A 20,584-nucleotide genomic window follows, 5' to 3' on the forward strand; every position below is an offset into this window, starting at 1 on the left:
TCTTGAAATGCTTCTGGGATTACGGCTTGGACACATCCATGGCTTACCCCCTCCAGAGGCTACGCAAGGAGATTGAAGCTAATCTTCATGAAGGCATTTCAACCAGGGAAACGTCCCGGGCTACCCCTGTTACTGAGCTGCCGAGGGTACCGAAACGCTGCCTTCCCCCAAACGCAGACCTGCGTCACCCTGACGCCTGTCAGGATGTTTCCCGTCTCATTTTGTTCCATCCAGGGTGGAAACGCACCAGTTGTGACCTCATTTTTGTCACAGAGGCAGATGCAGAGCCCCGACTTCCCTGCGGCTGGAAGCCCAGCCCACCGGCTGCATTCCCATGTGGAAACATCAGGAGTTTGGGGTTGTTCGGCGCAACCCAGTTTCCACAAAATATGTTGAAAAGGTCATTTCAGACTGGAACAAAAGGAGCTGTAGAAACCTGAGAAGCTGCCGTGCAATGGTCACATTGGCTCCCGGTCAAATTCGGTCTCATCCTGATCTCGCAGGTGAGGAAACCAAGGCACAGACAGGTTAATGTCCGGAGAGCAAAGCCTGGAGCAGAGCCAGCATGAGACAGATGACGTCTTAATACTTAGCACTGCTCCTCTAAGCATGACACACTCTTCCCTGTTTGAATATAGATAATTACAGCACTAATAAATATCGCCTCCAAAGAACCTAAGCCACCGCCTCTGTCTCAAACGTACCCGGCCGAACATCTGGGAGGCAGATTTCCTGCTGTGAGACAGCTCTGCTGCCGGGACGAGCAGATCCCTGCAGAAACAGCCTGGACATTTTAAGATGCAACTCCCCAGCTCCTTATTCCTGCTCCCTTGTAGGAGAGAAGACCCCTGCGTCTCAGCTGCAACGACGCTCAGCCGTCACCCACCACCGAAGCAAGGCGCAGGCTATTCCTGCACAGGGAACTTTCCTTCGAGCTCTGCCCTAGACACCAGGACAGAGGGGTCACAAGCTGACGTGGGGCCTTGCACTTGCCAGACCTGGGAAGCCTCTTTTGCACTAACAGACTCCTCTGTCCTTGAACTCCAGCCTCTTCCCCATGAGCAACCTGGTCTGTCAAGCTTGGGTCAACCTGGTCCTTTACCCTGCTTCCTCCAGCCCCAGAAAAGAGCCATTCTGGCACCTCACAGACCATCCGCGGAGACCTGCAGCGGCTCTGAGCAGCATGATGCCCTGCAGAAAGCAACGCGGGAGGGAGGAGCAGAGAAATCACATGCGTCCACGCAAGGAGCTTGCAGGATCCCTTGCCTTCTCCTTCAGTTAACCCTCAAGGCATGCACTGCCAGAGGTTCACAGAGAAATTATCAATTGCTTTTTCTTTTCATCCCTTGTGAATTTGCTCAAATGTGGCCCAAACTGTTTCTTTTCAGGGGTTTTTTTCTATCCTATCCTAATCCAAAAAATGCAAATGTTTGTGGCCAGGTGAAGCCAGGACCTATTTTCTTCCAACAGAATCAGCCTGGCCAGAGGCTCCATGCTTTTTTTTAAAAGAGCAAGACCATCACCTGCACACAGCCACGGCACCTCCCTGTCTCCCTGTTGGGCCACCACTCTTCCTCGGTGCCCCAGCTTTTATTTCGGGACACCTTTGCCAGCAGGCCCAGCCTGCGAAGAGCCAGCTCACCGTACAAATTGGTCTGGAACGGCTTCCAGCCAGTGCCTGAGGCCATGCCGGCTGCCGGCACCCAAGCGTGTACAAAAAAAAGGGGAAAAAAAGACTATAGCAACGCTCCGGGGGCAGGAGTGAGACTGCACTTGGTTACAGAGGGGGTTATTGGCTATCGTTTTCAGCAGGAGATATTCAACACCACCAGCTCTTCCAGCTAACAGTAACAGGATAAGCCGTAAAATATGTGCTCTGATTTGGAACTAGCAAACACAGCAAATAACCAATTATTCCAAATAGTTTACAGATTTTGACTTATTTTTTGGCGTGTGTTAGCTTTGCTAAGTTGTCATTTGATGGGTTATTTGTATTTCTTACAATCGAGGCATCGTGAGCCAAAATAGTGGTAAGAATAACTGGTTAGAAAGCACCTTATGGTGCTTCGCGTGGGAGAAGAAGGGATCCTCACTGCTCCTTCACAGCTCCATCGTGCCCAAGGGCTCCCTGCGAGGACGGCACCTCCGCACTGGGGGACGGTCACGGGTCACTTGGCTCCAGCTACTGCTCCAGCCTTCAAAGACCCTTGGTGGAAAACAAGCGTTTTGCACTGCAGGGAGCAGCACCTCAGGCACGTCAAGGGTTGGCATTAAAACTGGGCAAAAACTGCAGCTATTTGCCCTGAATAGCTGAATTGCAAAGGTAACATCTCCGGGAGCAGGAGCCCCCAGGTCACCCGGCCTGGGACAGCGCACGATGCACAGTGGGGCAGAAACCGGCCCATGGCCCCTCCAGCCCTTGGCACAGTAAAGGCTTGATCAGAATGAAGGTTTCTGGACGCCACTGAGGTGCTGGGAATAACAATAATTATCATTATTAATAAGAATGCGAATATTTGCAAAGAAATGATTTTGAGGCCCATTAGCATGGAAACAGCTGAACAGTGCAAACGGGCAACTGAGGCCCAAAATAATTTAAAGGATTTGACTGAAGTCATGCAAAAAGTCAGCAGCAGAAACCTGCTGAATGACCATCAGGGCTTCACCCGCCAGGATGCTGCCTCCAAACAGGGCCACGTTTCAGGCTTGAAGGAAGACCTGAGCCTCTGCTTTAATGAAAAAAATGCAATTTATCCTCCCTGCATACACTGTGCTTTATTCTTTGCTTGCACAATCAACTTGCTGGTAATTCACAGCTATATTTGTTGCCATTTTGAAGTGATTCTTCCAAAAATAAATAGCATTTCTGCATTTTCTCCTCGTCCTTAACAACCTTCACAACGATTCACTAATACTCCTGTTTATTACTACTATTATCCTGGTGCACCAGCATCCCTGCAAGGATTCAGTTCCCTCTGTGCTATGCTCTGTAGAAAAAGAGAAGAATGGGAAAATGCCCCAGACAGTTTCCATTTAAATATTGCTCTGAAAGCAGATACCAAAACCAGGCCAAAGGCACAGAGCTTTAGAGGCATCTATCCAAGCGATCCCAAAGCGACCGGCTCAGGTGAGGTCTGCATCTGCTTTAGCTTTAGTCACCATCAACGGACTGAAGGTGGGCACTGATTTCTGCATGGGGTGCACTGTCCCTCGGCTTGGTGGACAATACCTGCGGGCTCCCCACGGAGAGGTGACACTGGCCCACAGCACCACCAGGTTTGCTCCAGCAGACACCCGGGAGGCTCAACGGCACAGCAAAGGGAGATGCCACCTCCGTCCTTGCAGAGCGCTGAGCAGCCACCGGGCACCCGGGGTGGAGCTGACGGGGCCTGGGCGCAGGGCACAGTCTTGGCAGCCTCTCGGGGCCTATTCTGGCCCTGATTCTTGAGATGGTTTGAAAAACAGATTTGAAAGACAATAATGAGGCGATTTTCTGAGTATTTACAGACTGCTCCTCCCAGGCATGAAGGAGCAGAATGGCTCATGAAAGGGCTGGTTTTGAAATTTTGAGAAGTCATGGAGCTCCCTTTCGCCCTTTGGACATGATTTAACCACTTGAACTCCATAGGGAGATTCCCGAGAGACAAGCCAAGATCTCGGTGCAGAGGGAAGGGGACAGATCCGGAGCGCAGAGGCAGGTCTGGGAGACACTGGCATTGCAAAAGCACCTCCTCCTGCTTATGCCCGAGATTTTCAGGAGGAACAAGAGCAGGATGAAGGACAGGCTCTTAACTTTGTCTAGGCAAACTTTGGCAACAACTGTTTCAGAAAAGAGAGAAGAAAGACCAGATCACAGAGGCTTTGGCTTGAGCTTGGAAGGGGGCTCCAGAGGCAGCAGGGTTAAGGTGCTGCGAGAGCACCGCATCAGCAGGAGATAGGGTGGATGTGGGAAAAGCAAGAGGACCAAGGGTGGGTTTCTTCATGAGGGGGAAAGCTAGAGCACGTGTAGTTATGAGGCCAGCCCAGGAAACACACACAAAGGGAGAGGGCTGCAGGGATGCTCAAGCCACTACCAGAACGGCCTTGAGCTCTCTGTAATAACAACTTGCAAAAATCCCGTGCACGATGCTACCTCCAAGGAAATGAAACTGGAATTAAGCTACGTTATAAACAACTGCAAATAGAAGTGCTTGGATTCATGCAGGCTCCAGGCAGAGCATGAACCATCAGCTCTAACAACTCTGAAACGGAGCATCCATCCCACTGCCGCTTCTTCACCTATAGCCCTGCTTAAACACAGAGCCCATAGGTGCAGGGATCACTGTCACAGAGCGGACACAAGGGCAGTCACCTCTCCTTGGTGGGTCTCATGGTCCAGCTGGCAGTGCTGCTGAGGTTTCCATGGCCATTTGCGGGATTGGGGTTTTTCAAAAGTTTTTTAGCATATTGAGGCCATGCTACTGGGGAGGCAGATGGGCAAATGCTTGAGATGAAATAAAAAACAGAAAAATCACGTGGGCTACACCAAGGAGATGGGTAGACTGATCTTAAAGCTTGTCCCTCCATGAAGGACAAGTCCACGAATTTCTGTCACGTTCTCCCTCCTGCTACTTCAGGCCATGAAAGCCCCGGGGAGGAGGCAGGACTCCACAGAGCTCAGATGCTCCCTCGTGCACTCAACATCGGGCTGAATTTTTGGCTGTGGAAGTTTTTTTCCTAATATTTAACCAGCTGCAGTCCCTATGCCTCATTCCACAGCAACGAAAGATCCTGCTTTCGTGCGAAGATCCCTAGCAATAAAGAACGAGGAGACAGGAAGGAGCACATACACGGGCCGGCTCGGTGATGCGGTTTCCAAAACAGAACGGTTTTCCCCAGGAGGCATCAGCAGCTCTTTAGAACGTGAGGTTTATTATACTTAATCACATTCTTGTAGGGTCCTGGTGCAGGCCAGGAGAATGGGTTTATTACTGCCTAATATTCTCTTGCTTTTATTTTAAATTAATGGCTTGCAGCCTTTTTTTTTCCCCCTTTGCAAAATTTTATTTGAACTAAAACAAAAACATATTCACATAAATTAAAAATGCTGATGAACAGAGGCGGGAGGCTATTTATGGACCTTTTGTTTCCACACTCTGCTGCCCAGCTCAGCCATCCATCTGTCTTCTCCGCGCAACGAAGGAAGCCACTTCAGTGAACATTGCTTTGCGGGTGCAGAGGAGAAGCAGGGCTGCTAAAGAGAAGTGCCTCAGGCCAACAAAGCCCACATCAGTGGAGAGCCAGTCTGGGAGCTAAGCGTGCCACCGCTCAGGCGCTTCTGCATGCAAAAAGCTACCACTGCCATGAGAAGCTACAACCCTTTCTCTTACTCTACTTGCTCTCCTTACTCAGTTTTTAACTCCCTCTTTCCAGTGAGCAAAAGCCCTTTCCAGCTTTCCTTGGATCCTACATTGTCAGATGCAACGGGGAGTCTCTCCTACACGCGGGAGGAGTGTGCACTGAATTTGGCAGGAACACCCCGCGACCTGTAATTCATGGGTCAGCATCAAGAGTCAGGTTTGCAACTCTGCTAGCGTCGAATTTGGGACTTGTAAAAGAATTGGTCCTCTGAAGCCTTAAGAAAGGAGTGCAACTTTACTACCTGCCTCACAAAAGCAGCGGACGTCCAAAACAGCTGATTTGCTTGTAAAAAATGCAAGAAGGGAGCAAGAGGCGCTTTGCAAGGAGTGACCTGTCACTGCCTGGGTGCTCTCTACAGGCCCTGCAGGACTCCCCCATCCCCAAAAACCCTACCTAGGAGTTCAAGCCTTCCTTGGAGCAACATCTTCCTCCACCTGCCTGGTCATCACCTCCTAAGGGCAACTCAGACCAAGGGTGGTGCCGGGGGCTTGTCAGGAGGTTCAGCCTCTGGACAAGGGGAGCACAGACACCTGCCACATCCCCAACCATGCCACCGCGGCCACCGAGGACACACCATTGCCACCGAGCAATCAGGCTCCTGCTGCAGTGAGCTGGACGCTTCACCCCTGGCTCCTGGCGTTGAGGAGCGGTTCCTCAATCTCGTCTAATTGCTGCAAGCCATCTCCTGCTTCCCAGCCTGGCCCCACTCAGGGCCAGCTCACAACCCGCCAGTGCTGATGCCACCCCTGTGCCTTAGCCTAGCTGCCCCCAGCACAGACACTTTGTGTTTTAGTCCTGCAAACGGTGAGAAAGCGTGCTGTTTCTCTGACAGCGCACTGCATCAATAAGGTCTAACGAGCATCAAGAATAACCACAAAGACTCTGCTTCACAGTCATTCAGCACCGCACCCGGGATCACATCCACCTCCCTTCAACATCAACAGCTGAACACAACCTACAGAGAGACCAGAGGCTGTTAAGAAGACATCAGACCTCGGGCATGTACGCAACTACACCTGCTCTGCAAGGCTGAGAGCGAGCAAGCTCCTGGATCCCACCTTATTTTCTTTGACACGAAGGAAGACGACTGCTGAACTACACAGGCACCTGCAGCAATGTGGAATTGCCATTAGCTGCGACAGCAAAGGGAGTTTTACAAAAAGAAATGGTCCAGTTTCTGCAGATTTGTAAATATATATACATATGTATACCATTCGTTAAAAAAAAAAACAATCACGTAAGTAAGTTAGAAATGAAGCAATACATACATGTAGATCGGACCAAGAAGCTGGTATGTTAATTAATGGTGAGCTGGTCATGCCCTCTGCAAGCTACAAATTAAAATGATTGATTACCAATGGGGTTAGAGAAACAATGTTTAACACACATCTGCAAAAGCACATTTTAGGAGAAATAAAATGAATGAACCCAATCAGTGCAGCCTTCCCCTTCCCCCTCCCCCTGAATTACAAGGTCGAAGTCTCCCTGGACAAGGCACCCATAGCACAAGAGCAGGGTTTGGGCTACAGTTCTCATTAATGTTCATAAAAATGGGACTGGTTTTGACTGTTATTTTAGTTTTTTCTCAAATATATTCAGGAAGACCAAAGCTTAAAGAAAATTGATGTCTCTTTTTTTTTTCTTCTCTTTTTTTAAAGTGAATTTAGTCCTAGTTTGGCCATGAATCAACAGCTTGAGAGATGCAGGGTTTAGGCACGTGATCAAAATCTAACCGTGTCACTCCCTCAGCCGTGTCCCTGCAACCGTAACCTTGACCGGTCCTTGGCTGGAAGGTGAAAAAAGTCCAGTTTTGCCCTCAGTTGGTGAGGGTATGCCCTTGGGCTCAAATAGTGATAGCCCACCCTACCCAGCACCACCACAGCAGCACAGGTCCAACTCGGCAGGCAGCGGTTACCATCTCCAGGACCTCAGCGTGCATCTGAGCCCAACGCAGACTGCTCTCCCTAGCAGGATTTTGAGCAATTTTTAAGTTAGAGGGTTGGTTTGGCTAAAGACCCAGGAGTCCTTATTGGCATCCAGCTTGCAGGGCACTGAACACGCAATCTGTAATGTCGTGCTCGAACAGCATGGCGTTTTCCGTCACGGGTCCCCCAGTCTCCATGGACTTCATCTGTGCTGAAACCACCCACAAGCTGGGTGGGGGAATTATGGGAGTCCTACAGCTAGAAATGGTAGGAAAATTCCATGTCATGGAGGAGCCATCAGACAAGGCTAAGCACATCATCATTAATGTCTCCCAATGCAACATCTCATCCTGTGGACACCGAGGGCCTGCAAATGCAGCGAGCCAAGTTCATTGCAGAAGCCAAGGAAGGATCTAACCCGGGGTGTTTTTAACATAAAGAGATTAGGAAACTCAGGATGAAAGTCTGTTACAAACAAAACACTGAGCATAAGTGCAGCTTGTCCTTGGCAAACCAAGAGCTGCCATCACCTTCCCTCCTCCCTGGGCAGCGAGCTGCAGCTCAGCTCAAATCTCATACGAGCGGAAAGGGCTGAACGGCACGTTTCCTTCAAGACGCGGAAGGGAGAGAAATGAGAAGTTCCCACAAGAAAGTAGCTGATTTTGAACGTCAAGCCAGCCCTGACAGACGTCCCTCCCCATGCTCCCAGGCTCAAGCGCATCTCCAGATTCAGCAGCAGACCAGAGCCCATCGCAGCGTGTGGCGAGCAGCAGCCCCGCTGCCGGGCAGAAGAGCAGCTTGGGTCGAGGATGGCCCTTTGCTGGCTGCTTTAACTGGCTGACACTACCATGACTCCAAACAGCCGACCTTGCTGCTTGTGTGATTTCCAGAGACCTGAAAGCTGGGTCAGATCCAGTCTTCAGAGCATCTGAGGCCATTCAGGACCCATCCTAGAGGCTCCACGTTGAACAGCTGCCAAGGCAGTAAGAGGCGGATTAAGAACTGGGTACTGCTTTTGACCCGTTTCCTAACAGTTTGGCTGTTTATTGCATATCCTGCTTTTGCTGAGTGCTTCCTGGTCTGCTGCCCACCAGCTCTACCAGCAGAGCCAAGAGCCGCCTTCCCACCAAACTGGAAATGCAGCAGAGCTTGCGTCAACAGAAGACATCAAGAAAACATCAAATTTACAACTGTTTCACAGAGGAAAGATTTCCCAGGGCTCAGTTACCATTAAGGTGCCAGTGTGACTTTTGGTGGCTTGTGGCTAGGACGTTAGATGATTCATATGTGACTATTTTATCAATGCGCAGGAGAAATACGTGTCTGCTGCTCCCTGGGGACTGTAGACAGAGCTCATGATTGCCCTTCCTGCTCTATTTCCTCTGATGTTGAGGACTCTGAAAAAACCACTGAGAACAAGAAACAGTTCTGGGTGCTGGGCAGGTGGGACTACGGGCTCGTCCAGAAAATACGACAGCCAGTCGTGCAGGCTTAGCCTCTGTGAAACCTTCCTCTGTGCATCTCCCAGACGAGCTAACTGGAAAGGCATGGCCCAGGAGACCTGTAAGAGTGTCAGAGAGCTGTTATACAGAAAAATATCTTTTCTGTGAGTTTTAGGTGCTTCTTTTCTTCTTATTCAGTAACCACGATGCTTCCAGTTCATGCGCACGCGGACTTGCTCCAAGCAGACCTCAGCCTGAACTTCCCACTCGGCTTGGACGAGATGGACAACACGCTCGGCAGCCTCGGAGCAGAGGGGTTTTGTGTGTGTTTGTTTTCCCTCTTTCAGAGGAGGACAACAGAGCGCTCCTTTGTTCCAGCCGTCCAGCAGGGAAGGGACCGACGCCAGGCTTGGCGAGGCGGGGGGAAGGCCTTGGAGACACAGCGAAACACACCCATGCGCGGGCAGGAGCAGCCCCGGCTCCTGCTCCCAAGGTCACCGCTGGCCAAGCGCACGGCGGAGCCGGCGGTCACGGGCACGGGGCAGACCCCGGCCAGGGACGAGCCCATCCCCAGCAAGCAGCGACGGGGACACCCCGTGCAGCTCGGGAGCTGCCACGTCGCTCCCTTCACCCGCAAAACCTGGTCCTGGTGGGCAGCTCCCAGTTGGAGCAGAGCGGGGACGGAGGTACCGAGGGCTGCAAGGGTGTCAGGGCACCCAACGAGGGAGCCCGGGTCCTGCTGGCACGTGGGTCACCCTCGCCCGCATCTGGTACTGGGTGGTGGGACATGGGAGGAGCAGCAGCCAGGGCCAAAATTTGGAGGTGAGGGAGGGAGATGGTGGGAATTCTGGTCCGGCTTTCCAGGAACCAGCTCCCTCCTCCTCCCCTCCCCAAACAATGGGGGAAAAAATGGAAAGACAAACAAACAAACAGAAAAGAAGGAATATGAGGTCAAATTAAATAACTCAATTCTTTGTAGGGTGTTTTGTTTCTGAAATGTTTGTTTCAGAAAGCAAATGTCACAGTCTTTCACTTTGAGAACGCTAAAGCAGAACGTTTTGGCTTCCCTGCTTCCCTTGCCCCTTCCCTTCACTTCATTTCCAGTTTAAACTGCTCCTCAATTTTGATCCGAGTTCGCAGATGCTTTGAATAGGCTTAAAACTGTCTCAGGGAATAAAGCACTTGCTGCAAAGCTGCTGAGGCCCCTCCTCTGTTCCTGCCAGCTCTGAGCCGGGGGGCTAAGGCAAAACCAGTGCCGGGGGTCTCCTGCACTAGAGTTTTAATTTTCACGGGTTTGTGAGGGCAAGCAAGGGAAGGAAGGATTTTTTAGGTTATGCAAAGAGGTTTCCAAGAGTAAAAAGGCTTATGGGGACATGCTGTATAGCTGTGTGTATGCACACATACGTGCATATACACGGGTATAGCTGCATAAACACGTATGTGTTACCATTAATAACTTCTGTCCTCAAAGGCCAGTTTGAGCCCATTTCCTAACAAAATGATCAAGGCTAATAAGCCCATGCAAGTCCTGTGACACCCACAGCCACGCAGAGCACTGACAACCTCCGTGTTTCCACAGCAGGGAGAGCAAAGCAGCGTGGGAAACTCCTGCATGTACGCACCTATCCGGACACGCGGCCCCGCGGCTCGCCCGGGAAGGGGTGATGCTCATCAGCAAACGCCAGGACCTGCCTCCTGGAAATCAAGCATCGACCCACTCTGCAGCTCTTCCCACAGCAGGGAGCATGTGCCAAGACAGAGAAGGTGACCGGGATCAACAAGGTTAAATTCAGGAAGGGCTGGAAAATACCTGGCCCAGAGGCATCTCAGAATAGCAGCTCTCACAAAACCGAGACACCGGCCACGTGCTGCCCACAGCTCCAGCGACACGGCAAGGAAGCAGAGCTGCGGGAAGAGGCAGCTGACCCCGGCCCCGGGACGTCTCTCCTTGCTCCGCAGCGGTGGCAAGTCCTCATCTCCACTGAGAAACAAGCATCCCCTCTCCGCTTCTTTTTGACACCAGCACAGAAACACCGAGGATCCGGCTGCCGATAACCCTCTGCTCCCTGACGGGAGCCCCACTTGCTGAGTGCCATCTTCCAGAAATGCCCCTTCTGTCTCCAGATGGGCAGGAAACCTCCTCTCCTCCTCGCAGGTGAGGGCCTGGCCACGCAGAGCCTGCAAGGTCACCTCTGGGCTGCAACGCTCTCAGCCCGAACTGTGTGAATCCGGGGAGAGGTGTGCTCAGCCCCTCCTTGGTTATGGCAAGCAGTGGGGAATCACCATCCTCTAGGAATCGCTGGTCCAAGTGCAAGGTCTCCTTAGACCTCATTGGCTCAGGAAGTCTCCCAAGGATGACCTCCCTGTAAGAGTCTCAGACCTTCTCTCCTCCCTGGGAGAGAACAGGCTGTTTCCCTTGGATGCTCTGGCCTTTCCCGGCAAGTCTACGAGGACGGCATGTCCGGCTTGGCAGGACACCAGCTCTTTTGTCCCCACTGAGCCATGGAGAAGATTGAGGCTCGAAGACATTCAGCTATCTAGGTCCTACAGACACCCAGCACCACCTTGCCTCTGCTACGCTGAGCACTTTGCTCTGCGAGGACCCAAAATGATGCTCAGCGAAGCTTCAGGGTCCAGGGAGGGCAGCTCGAGGGATCCACGTTACTCTGCAAGAGGCACCCGTGGCACAGCGGTAGCCCGGCACACGCATGGGGCTCGGCACCCAGCAGAGCTTTCAGTGGCCGTGTGGATAAATGAAATTATTTTGCAATGAAAAGCAAACTTGGATTGAAAGTTTGGGCTCTGATATGTTTCTCCATTGGGAAACGGAAAGAAAGTGTTGGAAAATGCCGAAGGGAGGCGGCACTGAGAAGTTCCTCATAATCTTTATGCAAGACCAGAACTTCTCTGCCAGAAAGTTGCAGAAAGGGACTATTCCAGGGCTAACACTGAAGGACAATTCCCAGTTTTTCTGCCCAGCAGTGGTAAGCAACTCTCATGTGGCTTTGCTCCTAGCGCATGGGAAATGCCATCTGCCCCCTCGACATCGCAGTGAGGAATTACATTTCCCTCTTCTTATCTCCACCAAAGTCACGGGAGAAAATGCAGGAGCGAACCTGGCTCTCGAGCGAGTGGGACACTATCAAAGCCAGAGCCGCATCCTCCTTCCTGCGACTAGAAGGTGTAAAAAAAAATCAGAGGGTGAAAACAATGTTGACAAATAAAGGTCAGATGGAAAGAAACGCTTTATAAAATCAGCTGTGTTTAACAAATAGTTCTGGCATTAGAAAAATAGGACTGCGGGGAAGTGCGGAAAGGTTTAGTTCTGATGTTTTCAAAGGGCAGTATTTTATGTCCAAGGTGCTGCAGGATTTTTTTTTCCAATGTCATTATGAGGGCAGTTTTCAACTTTTCTATGCAATATTTTTACAAAAAATTGATGACAAAAAAATAAGAAAGGGGGGAGATTGCAAATTTTAGATTTCATACTGTGGCAAACCAAACATTTTGGTACGTCTGATATGAAATTTGGGTAGATTTTTCTTCCTATTTAAAATTAAGAAATTACTTCTTCCAGTTTGCCGGAGTTGCAGGTACAAAACCAGTCCATCGGCTGCTGGGGGTCCGGAGGGTGGCCGAAAAGCCCTTTCCCGGCGCAGGCGGCCCCATCCCACCGGAGCACTGGGACAACCTCCAAGGGGAGAAGGGCTGCTGAAGCCTTCCCAGCACCAGCGTTGTGCCAGGTCGCACCGCGTCCCCCAGCACCATCCTACTGCCGCCGCCAGCACCGGAGCGCTCCGCTCGCCCGGGGCGAATGCCGTCCTCGCCGAGGCTGGTAAACAGCCAGCTGAAATCCCGGCCGGGCAAACAACCGACGTTCCCTAATCGGATCATTTCTCAGGCTTCGCTTTGGAAGGACGTGCTTGAAGGAAATTGCTCCGATAGCCCGGCTCGAGCCGCAGGGCACCTGCCAACAACAACACGGCTCTGCCGGACCTTTCCCCGGTCCCCTTCGCTCCGCGTTACTAATCCACCCGTTGCAATCGGTCAGGTCTCATCGCCGCCCGGTGCCGGGCGAGCAGCAGTGCTGGCAGAGAGGCCCCGCAAAGCCGCTGGCCGGTGGGCTGCCCCAAGCTGGGCGTCCTCCCTCCGCACCCTCCCGCTGCGGGAAGCGGGGCGGCAAGCCGGGCCGCCGTCTCCCTCCGCGTCCCGATCGCTTGCTGAGGATCCGTCTCACCCAGAGCTTTTGCGGCAGGAGGTCTCAAAGCCTTCGCAGAGGTGCTGTGTCCCATCGATTGCGTTTTTTGCTGCAAAGGGACAGCCCGTGCCCAACATCGGACAGCTCGTTGCAGCACCCCGATCCTCCGTACCTGTGTTTTTCACCGAGACCCCGGCTTTTTCTCAAGTGCTTTCTGCACTAGACTAGAAGAAGGGATTTTTTATTCGTAAAAGTAAGGGCTCCTGTTCCAAGATTCAATTTTAGTTGTTTTTCTCTTTTTGTTCCCTGAAGACATGCTCCAGTTACTTTACTGATATAAGATGAAATGTAACTGTAAATAGTTAAGACAAATTCGCAAATGGTAAGCAAATGGAAAGCCAATTAAATTGTCAGTACTACTTTTTGTCTTGAGTTGCTTTTCCCTTTTAATCACACTTCCCAGGACAATGTTTTCAATCTCCACCGTCCAGTTCCCAATTGATACTGAAGCATCCTAATGAGAGCTGCCAGGTTTCCAAAGGAGCGGAGCACATCGATGTCCCAACAGCTGGCGAGGAATGAGAAAAAGCCAGCTCACTTTGATTTAGGAGGACTGTGGGGTGGCCTCCTCTGCACGTGCTAACCTGGATCTCATCAGTCCACGGGACAGGTAAGAATAAGCAGGGCTAAGTGCAGACAGACTGCAACAGGCTGGAGTCCCATTCGCATAGTTTTTGCCAAAAACTGGGCAAAATCTTGATTTTTCTTAGCCCAAAGCCTGGGACACTTGAACTGGGCAGAGGTTGCAGCGTGTGATATATCCTCCTCCTTAAGCAATGCCTGTCCAGCAGCTGGGGAGCTTTGCATGATGCAAAGCACACAAGTTAGCATGGGAGATGCAAGTAAAGATGGAGGCTCGGTGCCAGCTCCAAATCTGAGCCAGGACTAATCTCACGGGGAGGGTCTGGTACCGGGATCCCAGTCAGAGTGGTGACACAGTCACCAATGTTGGATGGCATGGAGCCATCAACGAAGTCCTCACAATTAGAAGCATGGAAATGCCACTAAGGCAAGATGAATAAAAAGCAGAAGCAGAGGAAGCCCAAATTAATTATACACCTTGCTTCCACGGGCAACGAAAGGCAAGACAAGAGGCACACTTCGCGAGGCAGATCTGTTACAGACAACTCAGGCTTTTCCAACTCAAGGCACCACGCAGCACCCAAAGCTTTTAAAACAGGCATAAGTTAAATAAATATACTGAAGGGAAGAAAAACCCAGGAGACTCTGAAAGGCTCCACCAAATGCCTCTGACAACACTTTCTGCTGCTCCTTAGCAACCAGGCTTACCAATAGGTCTGCACATTATATGCACACACACATTGGCACTGAGAGGTCTCTGCCTCAAAGAGGACGTATCTGCCGGCAAAGAAACCAAAAGGGCTACAGAAACAGGAAACACTGACAGCCCCCATTCTGGCTGAGTTCCCCCAAACTCATGGCATATGCTTCCTTTTTGTAACAGCAGCAACACATCCCTCCTTCCTCAGCTCTGCTAAGCATGTCCCATTCCCACAGCCACAGGACACTGGGCAACCACAGTCCCCATCGCGCACCTGGGAAAGCAACTGGAGCTGCTGAAAACAGCAAGTGGCTCAGAAAGTGGCAAAGCATCCTGCGAACAAGGAGTAAAACTGGGGAAAGGAGAACTGGCTTCGCGGTTTTGGTAGCGATCGAGATTTGGGCAATGTTTGCCATCGCCTTCCAGCATGACCTTGGGCAAACTGTCCCATCTGGCAGTATCGGTTCACCTTCCTTCGTGCTAAGGAAGCACTAGCTTACTGCTAGTCTGTGACTACCGTTTCCAAGAGACACAGACAGCATCTCAGAGCAGAGCCCGCAGGGGAGGAGAGCAAACCTTTTTCAGCTACAAACCAAACCGCACGTTTAAGAGCAAGGAAGACGGGATGAAGGGAAGAGCCTGGCATGGAGACAGGCTGCTGTCTCACACAGAGAAAATCAAATCTGACACCTTGGGTTAAACATAAGGAAGATGAATGAGTGCCTGGCTGATTGTTGCACTGTGGTGGAGGGGGGTAAAAACAGAGGCAAGAGCTGCAGAAACAAGGTTACGAGCAGATAACCCTCCCATCAGAAAAACTTGTATCTCATCTATCAAGCAAAATAACCCTTGTTTTCCACCATTGTGATTTTTTCCGTACCTGGGCAGGAATAAGAGGCTCTTTGTCATCGATGTCAATGAGAACATCATCTTTGGGCGTGAGGCTCACGTCATCTGCAACGAGAGCAGTACCAAGCTCACATGGACATCCAGCTACTGGGGACCACAAAGCCAAGCCAACCTGGGATCACAGTCCCAACCCTCCTACAAAGGTCCACACCGGAGGGTGACAGCTGGGCTTGCACCTCTGTCCGCTGGTGTCACATCAGGCACCCAACGGCCTCAGACTGCGGGTCAGGCTCAAAGATGTGCTCAGTCTACACAGGAGTGTGTCTACACGCAGTTAATTGTGGATCTGAAGATGTTTTCTGGGCCCAGCTCCCCCTACCCATCCTGGCCCATCCCATGGGCAAATGACACTTGCAGAGTGCTGGAAGGAGCAGTCTCAGCCATGCTCAGAGCCTCTGCACAGCCAAAGCTCGTGTTCACGCGGGCCAGATGGCTCGGCCGCAGGACAGCCCCGCTCACCGACAGACCCCGGAGCTGAACTTCTTCGCATCACCCAGCCCTTTTGCCCCAGGCTCCAGCTGGGCTGAGCCAGCAGCACCCAGTGCAATGCAAAGAGGGCTCCACAGCTCCTCCCGGAGAGGGGCAGGGGCAGTGGGTGCTCACAGCAGCGGCGTACCTGGCTCCTCCTGAGAGCTGCCCATCTCCTCCCCATAGGGATCCCAGTAGAATTCCTCCAGCGAGCGGATGGTGCACTGCCCCACCACGGGCCTCCGGCCGAACGGCCTGTTGTCGATGACCTTGACGATGATGGGGGGGCTGTACAGACTCTCCTTGGGTAGACGCTGCAGGCAGAGGGGAGGGAACATGTAACCGTGCAGGATATTGGGGGCAACAGCTCTGCACCTGCCCAGAATGAACTAAGGCTGAGCAGGACAGGACCAGGTTCACCATGGGGTGCATTTTCTATGCTCTACCTAAGCCCCTACCGCAGCTCATTTAGGAGCCTGAAATTCAGAATCTAGATAAGCAGGGGTTATCAGAAGTGCTGAGCACCTAAATGATGTTGGAGATGCTCCACATCTCTCCCTTGCGTCCCTCATACTCATACCACCGCCCAAAAAGGTGGGTTATTTCAGCCAATAGGTTGAGGAGGAAGATAATATTCTGCACGGCCATTTCAGAGAGATTGGCTGTGCCCTGATCAACCAGGAAAGGAAACTTTTCTCTGTCCCCATAACCTCTGAACTCTTCGCAGCCTCCCCCTGCTCTATCCCTACTGGGGCAGGTGGCTAAAGGAACAGCCGCCGTGTCCCGCTCTGAGCTGAGCGCTGGACCAGGGACCCCCAGATGTCCCTTCCAACCAGCTCTGCTACAACCCTGAGTACAACGCGGCCACAGTGTCCTCACCACTTCCATGAAGAGCACGCAGACATCGAAGTTGGGGTTCTTCTTGACGTTCTTGATGACACAGGACTGCACGAGCTGGCCTCCGCACTCCACGAGCAGGCTGGGCGACGTGACGCTGGCCAGCTGGTAGCTCTTGAGGTTCCTCAGCCCCCAGGCCAGGATCTGCAGGGTGAAGGAAACAGGCAGAAAGGATTGAGCTAAAGGCCCACACCTCCAGGTCTGCCTCCAGGCTCCTCAGCAGCAGAGGTAACCCTGAAGTTGGCCCACCATGAAGGAGAGCTGAATCACCCATGTGGGTCAGCTGCTGCTGGGAGAAGCCAGCCCTTACAGCAAACCTTTCTCTACATGCACCAATACATCAGATCCACAACTGCTTATCTATTAATGAAGCATCTCTGTTTTGGGCAACTATCACGCAGCTGTGAGAAAAACTGTCTGTCTGAAAAGCAAGCGCAGCTCTGGGCTAGGCTCTGCCCTAAGACTTGGCTGCTGTAATGCCTGCCTTGGTGAGACTTGTTTTCCCAGCAAGACACCCTGGATACACCGAGGGATGCCCTGGTGGAGAATAGGAGCCAGTGACAGCTGTGTGCTAGGATCAGAAGATAAAAGGGAAACTACTGGTCCAGTGAGGCAACTCTATCCAGCAGGGAATTGTGGGTTTTCCAGGCAGCGCAATCCTAGAGCAAAGCTTGCTCTGTTACAATAGTTTAAAGAGGTATTTGAGGGCTGATATCTGCATGTGAAGAACCAGCTTGCAGCACTGTGTTGGACTATTTATCTGCGAAGTCTGGCTTGGATCCTATTTCTGGACCTCATCCCCCCCACATTAGCAGCACACAGTCTGCACCACACCACCAGGCTGGTTTTATTCTGCAGGCTGGTTTTATTCTGCAGGCTGGCAAGCCTCCCCGTGCCCATCCCCGTCACTCACCTCGATGGCAGTGCGCTGCAGCACTGGTTTGATTCCTTGGGGGACCATGTAAATGTTGGGCTCCCGCTGGGGCGGGGGGTACGGCAGGTCCGAATCGGCAGACTGCAGGAGAGCAGATGTCCAAAGAGCATATCGGATCAGGCCAAGGTGTGACACCAAGCCCACCGCCCCCCAGAATCTGCTTCTTTCTGTGCAACTCATCTCCTCCCCAAAGAGCACCTAGACAGCATCTCTTGCACGTGGGACCACTACGAAATAGTTTGGGGAAAGGAATGAACAGAGGGGATGAAGCAGTAGTAGCAGCTGAGTTAGCGTTAGTGAAATGCAACTCCCGGCATTGCATACGGAGCAGGATGCTGTGACCCGCTCCCGAGGGACATCAGACACGGTGACGGGGACAAGGCTGGGGGCACAGGGCACATCCCGCCTGGCAGCAGGAAGGTGGCCACTGCTCATTAGCTGCATCCAAGAGCTCAGCTTCAGTCTCACCCAGCAGCTGCCAAGCTGCAGGCCACGGGATATTGCTTGCATAGAGCTGTCTGCACACAGTGTAGACAAGGAGATTTCCTTCAGGGTGAGACTAAATCTGCATGACAGGTGAGGGATTCAAAATTTTCCTCTCATGGAGGAGAAAACAGAGGAGCCAGACTTCCACTTTTGCTCTCAAAGGAACGGCTCTGAGCCCTTCCAGCATTTGGGCTCCTCTTGACCTTGATCATTGAGTTCAGAGTCACCGAAAAAGCAGGAATGAGAACAAAACCTCTAAAAATGCATCCCTCAACCAAGGGCAGTTGGAACCAATTTAGGAGACGAGCATTCTTTTCAGGCTCGAGTATTATTGCATTAAATTAAGTGGGTGTATATATTTCAAGTATAGGATTGGTTCAGGTTTATATGTATACAAATGCACTACAAAGGGATTTTTCATGGTGGCATGTTAGATACACTAGACTCTAAGCTCTAATTTTCATTGGCAATTGCTGGTGGCTGCTGACTCAAGCTGCTTGTTAGCTGAAGGCTCTGGCTAACTGGGTTCCCGTGCAGGGCAGCCAGTAAACGTGGGGTACGGAGCCCCACCGAGGCTGCCCGCGTGTTCGCAATGACACCGCAGGGGACTGGGGGGCACGTGCCGCGATGGATAGCGCTGATGGGGAGAGGGAAGGTTATCTGGCAGATCAGGGCCTCACGAAGGACACAGGGGAGAGGTGTGGGGCATCTGTGCAGTCCGTTCCCAAAAAGGCCCCTAATGGAAACTCTGTGGCCTCCCCAGCTTCACCCTCCATAGCATTTGGGTAGCTTTTCCCCTAACAGGGCACCTAAACCTTCACCGGTGCAAATGATGTGTTGCATTTCCTCATCGTCATTGGACTAAAGATCAATTCAATCAGTCCATTCTCTGGCAAACCCGTAGTGTAAAAGGGCAGGCTGCCTTGCAGGGAGGGGTCCTGGCTACCCCCATCCCTCCCGTGTTCGACAGCAGCTTTGCAAGCCGACCAGCGCATGCCTGGCTCCTAACACTGCAACGCCTTCGACCAGCGCTAGCCCATTTTAAGTCCTTTTCCATCCCTGCTGTTCTCCTAGTTGCTTTACACTGGTTTTCCCGAATCTCAGCTGCATGAACAAGCATGAAATGTTTCACCGTACTGGGAGAGAAATGATCAGCGAGTCCTGGGGATGAGGCAGGTGAAGGGAGACAACTTGGAGGGTACGGCATGGTAGTGGGGAACAAGCAAATCCCAGACAGCTCTCAACTCAGACACTACTCAGCAGATTGGAAGGAAGAGAAGTCCATGAAAAGGCATGTGGGGCCTTCTGGCAGGCTGGGGTGGTTTGAATGAGGACAACTCGGGGGGATCAGCACACAAGGGAACCCTGAAGATGATCTAGTCCAACCCTGACTTTCATACAGGGATGGAAGAAAGATGAGCGAAACTCAACACAGATTTGGCTGGTTGAGAGAGGGGCTGGAAGTGTCTCCCACGTGGCACAGCTGGGCCATGCCATTTCACGGGAGGCTTCAACATAAATGCTTGGAGGGGATCTAGCCCCAAAAGACTACTTCTATTTACACCAGACCAAAATGTAGTAGAAGAAAGTCTGGTGCCAGCCCAATCGTTCAGATGCATCACCAACAGCACGAGTCTGATTTTCCGCGGGGTTTGTTATTTACAGCTAAGGGCACTGGAGACTTCAGGCCAGCGTATTCTTAACACGCAACCCCAGTGGGTTGGTCTGGATGGGGTTCCTGCAGGGCAGGTGGTCCAGGCCAGGCCACATCTCAAGGAGCTGGTCTCTTGGAGAATCTGTTGGGATTTTGCTTGAATCCAGGGCAAAGGTGGAGCAAGAGAGGAGAGTCAAGTGTCTGAACATGGAAGTACCCATTGGAGGAGCCCCTCGGAGAACAAGGCAGGGGTGCAGAGCTGTGGAGGGCCCATTCCAGAAATGGCAGTGGCAAGAAAGGGAGGAGAAAAAGCAGAGATGGTTACTGTCTCAGCCCATGCAGAGCACACAGATGAGCCCTCCCACACCCTTCCCAAAGGCAGAGAACGGGGTCAGCAGAGGGCAGATTTTATGCTAAAGAAAGCAGCATTTCCCCCGTCAGGAATGGCTTTTTGGGTGGAAGAAACCCATTCTGTAAAAATACATTTATCCCACCCATCCTTTCATGGAAATGTGGCCAGGCTGTACACGTGCCCCAGGTCTCTCATAGCTCATCTCCCAGGCTTTGGGGATAACTGAGCCCTGTTGTGTCACCACAACACCCCAACGACCATGCCCCTCACTCAGCTCCCTGCTTCAGGCTCTCCAAGACACCAGCCTACCCTGACACCAGCCCGTCCAGCTGGCAATCAGCTCTGCAGGCAGTGCAGGGCCTGGGCAGCAAGTCTGACCAGCAGCCCAAGCCAGCGGCTTGGGACCCTGAGGAAGGTATTTCGTTCAGGGTAACTGAAACGCTCCACCACATATGTTTTTCTGAATCAAACACTACCGAATTCCCATGAAAAGTTGCAAGGTTTGGGCTTTGCAACTGAAACACACTGAAACTACTCCCTGGAGTGACAAGGGTTCAAAGCAGAAAGTCAAGCTCTG

The 20,584-nt window shown here is 51.9% G+C and overlaps 1 protein-coding gene across 10 annotated transcripts in view; it reads right to left on the bottom strand.

Annotated features, from left to right (window-relative positions):
• The window catches only part of DYSF (dysferlin), a 119,004-nt gene that overhangs the window by 43,061 nt on the left and 55,359 nt on the right, over positions 1-20,584 (bottom strand). For 6 of the 10 annotated variants that reach the window (XM_064511681.1, XM_064511684.1, XM_064511683.1 and 3 more), the window contains 5 exons: positions 17,495-17,596; positions 16,564-16,725; positions 15,833-15,998; positions 15,188-15,261; positions 6,669-6,731 (listed from right to left, as the gene is read on the bottom strand). In XM_064511681.1, coding sequence (XP_064367751.1) covers positions 6,669-6,731; positions 15,188-15,261; positions 15,833-15,998; positions 16,564-16,725; positions 17,495-17,596 — 567 coding nt within the window. The remainder of the gene's footprint in view (positions 1-6,668; positions 6,732-15,187; positions 15,262-15,832; positions 15,999-16,563; positions 16,726-17,494; positions 17,597-20,584) is intronic. The other 4 variants (XM_064511688.1, XM_064511686.1, XM_064511687.1 and 1 more) reach the window with 1 other exon arrangement.

This window comes from Dromaius novaehollandiae, chromosome 4 (assembly GCF_036370855.1).
Source record: "Dromaius novaehollandiae isolate bDroNov1 chromosome 4, bDroNov1.hap1, whole genome shotgun sequence".
NCBI lineage: Eukaryota > Metazoa > Chordata > Aves > Casuariiformes > Dromaiidae > Dromaius > Dromaius novaehollandiae.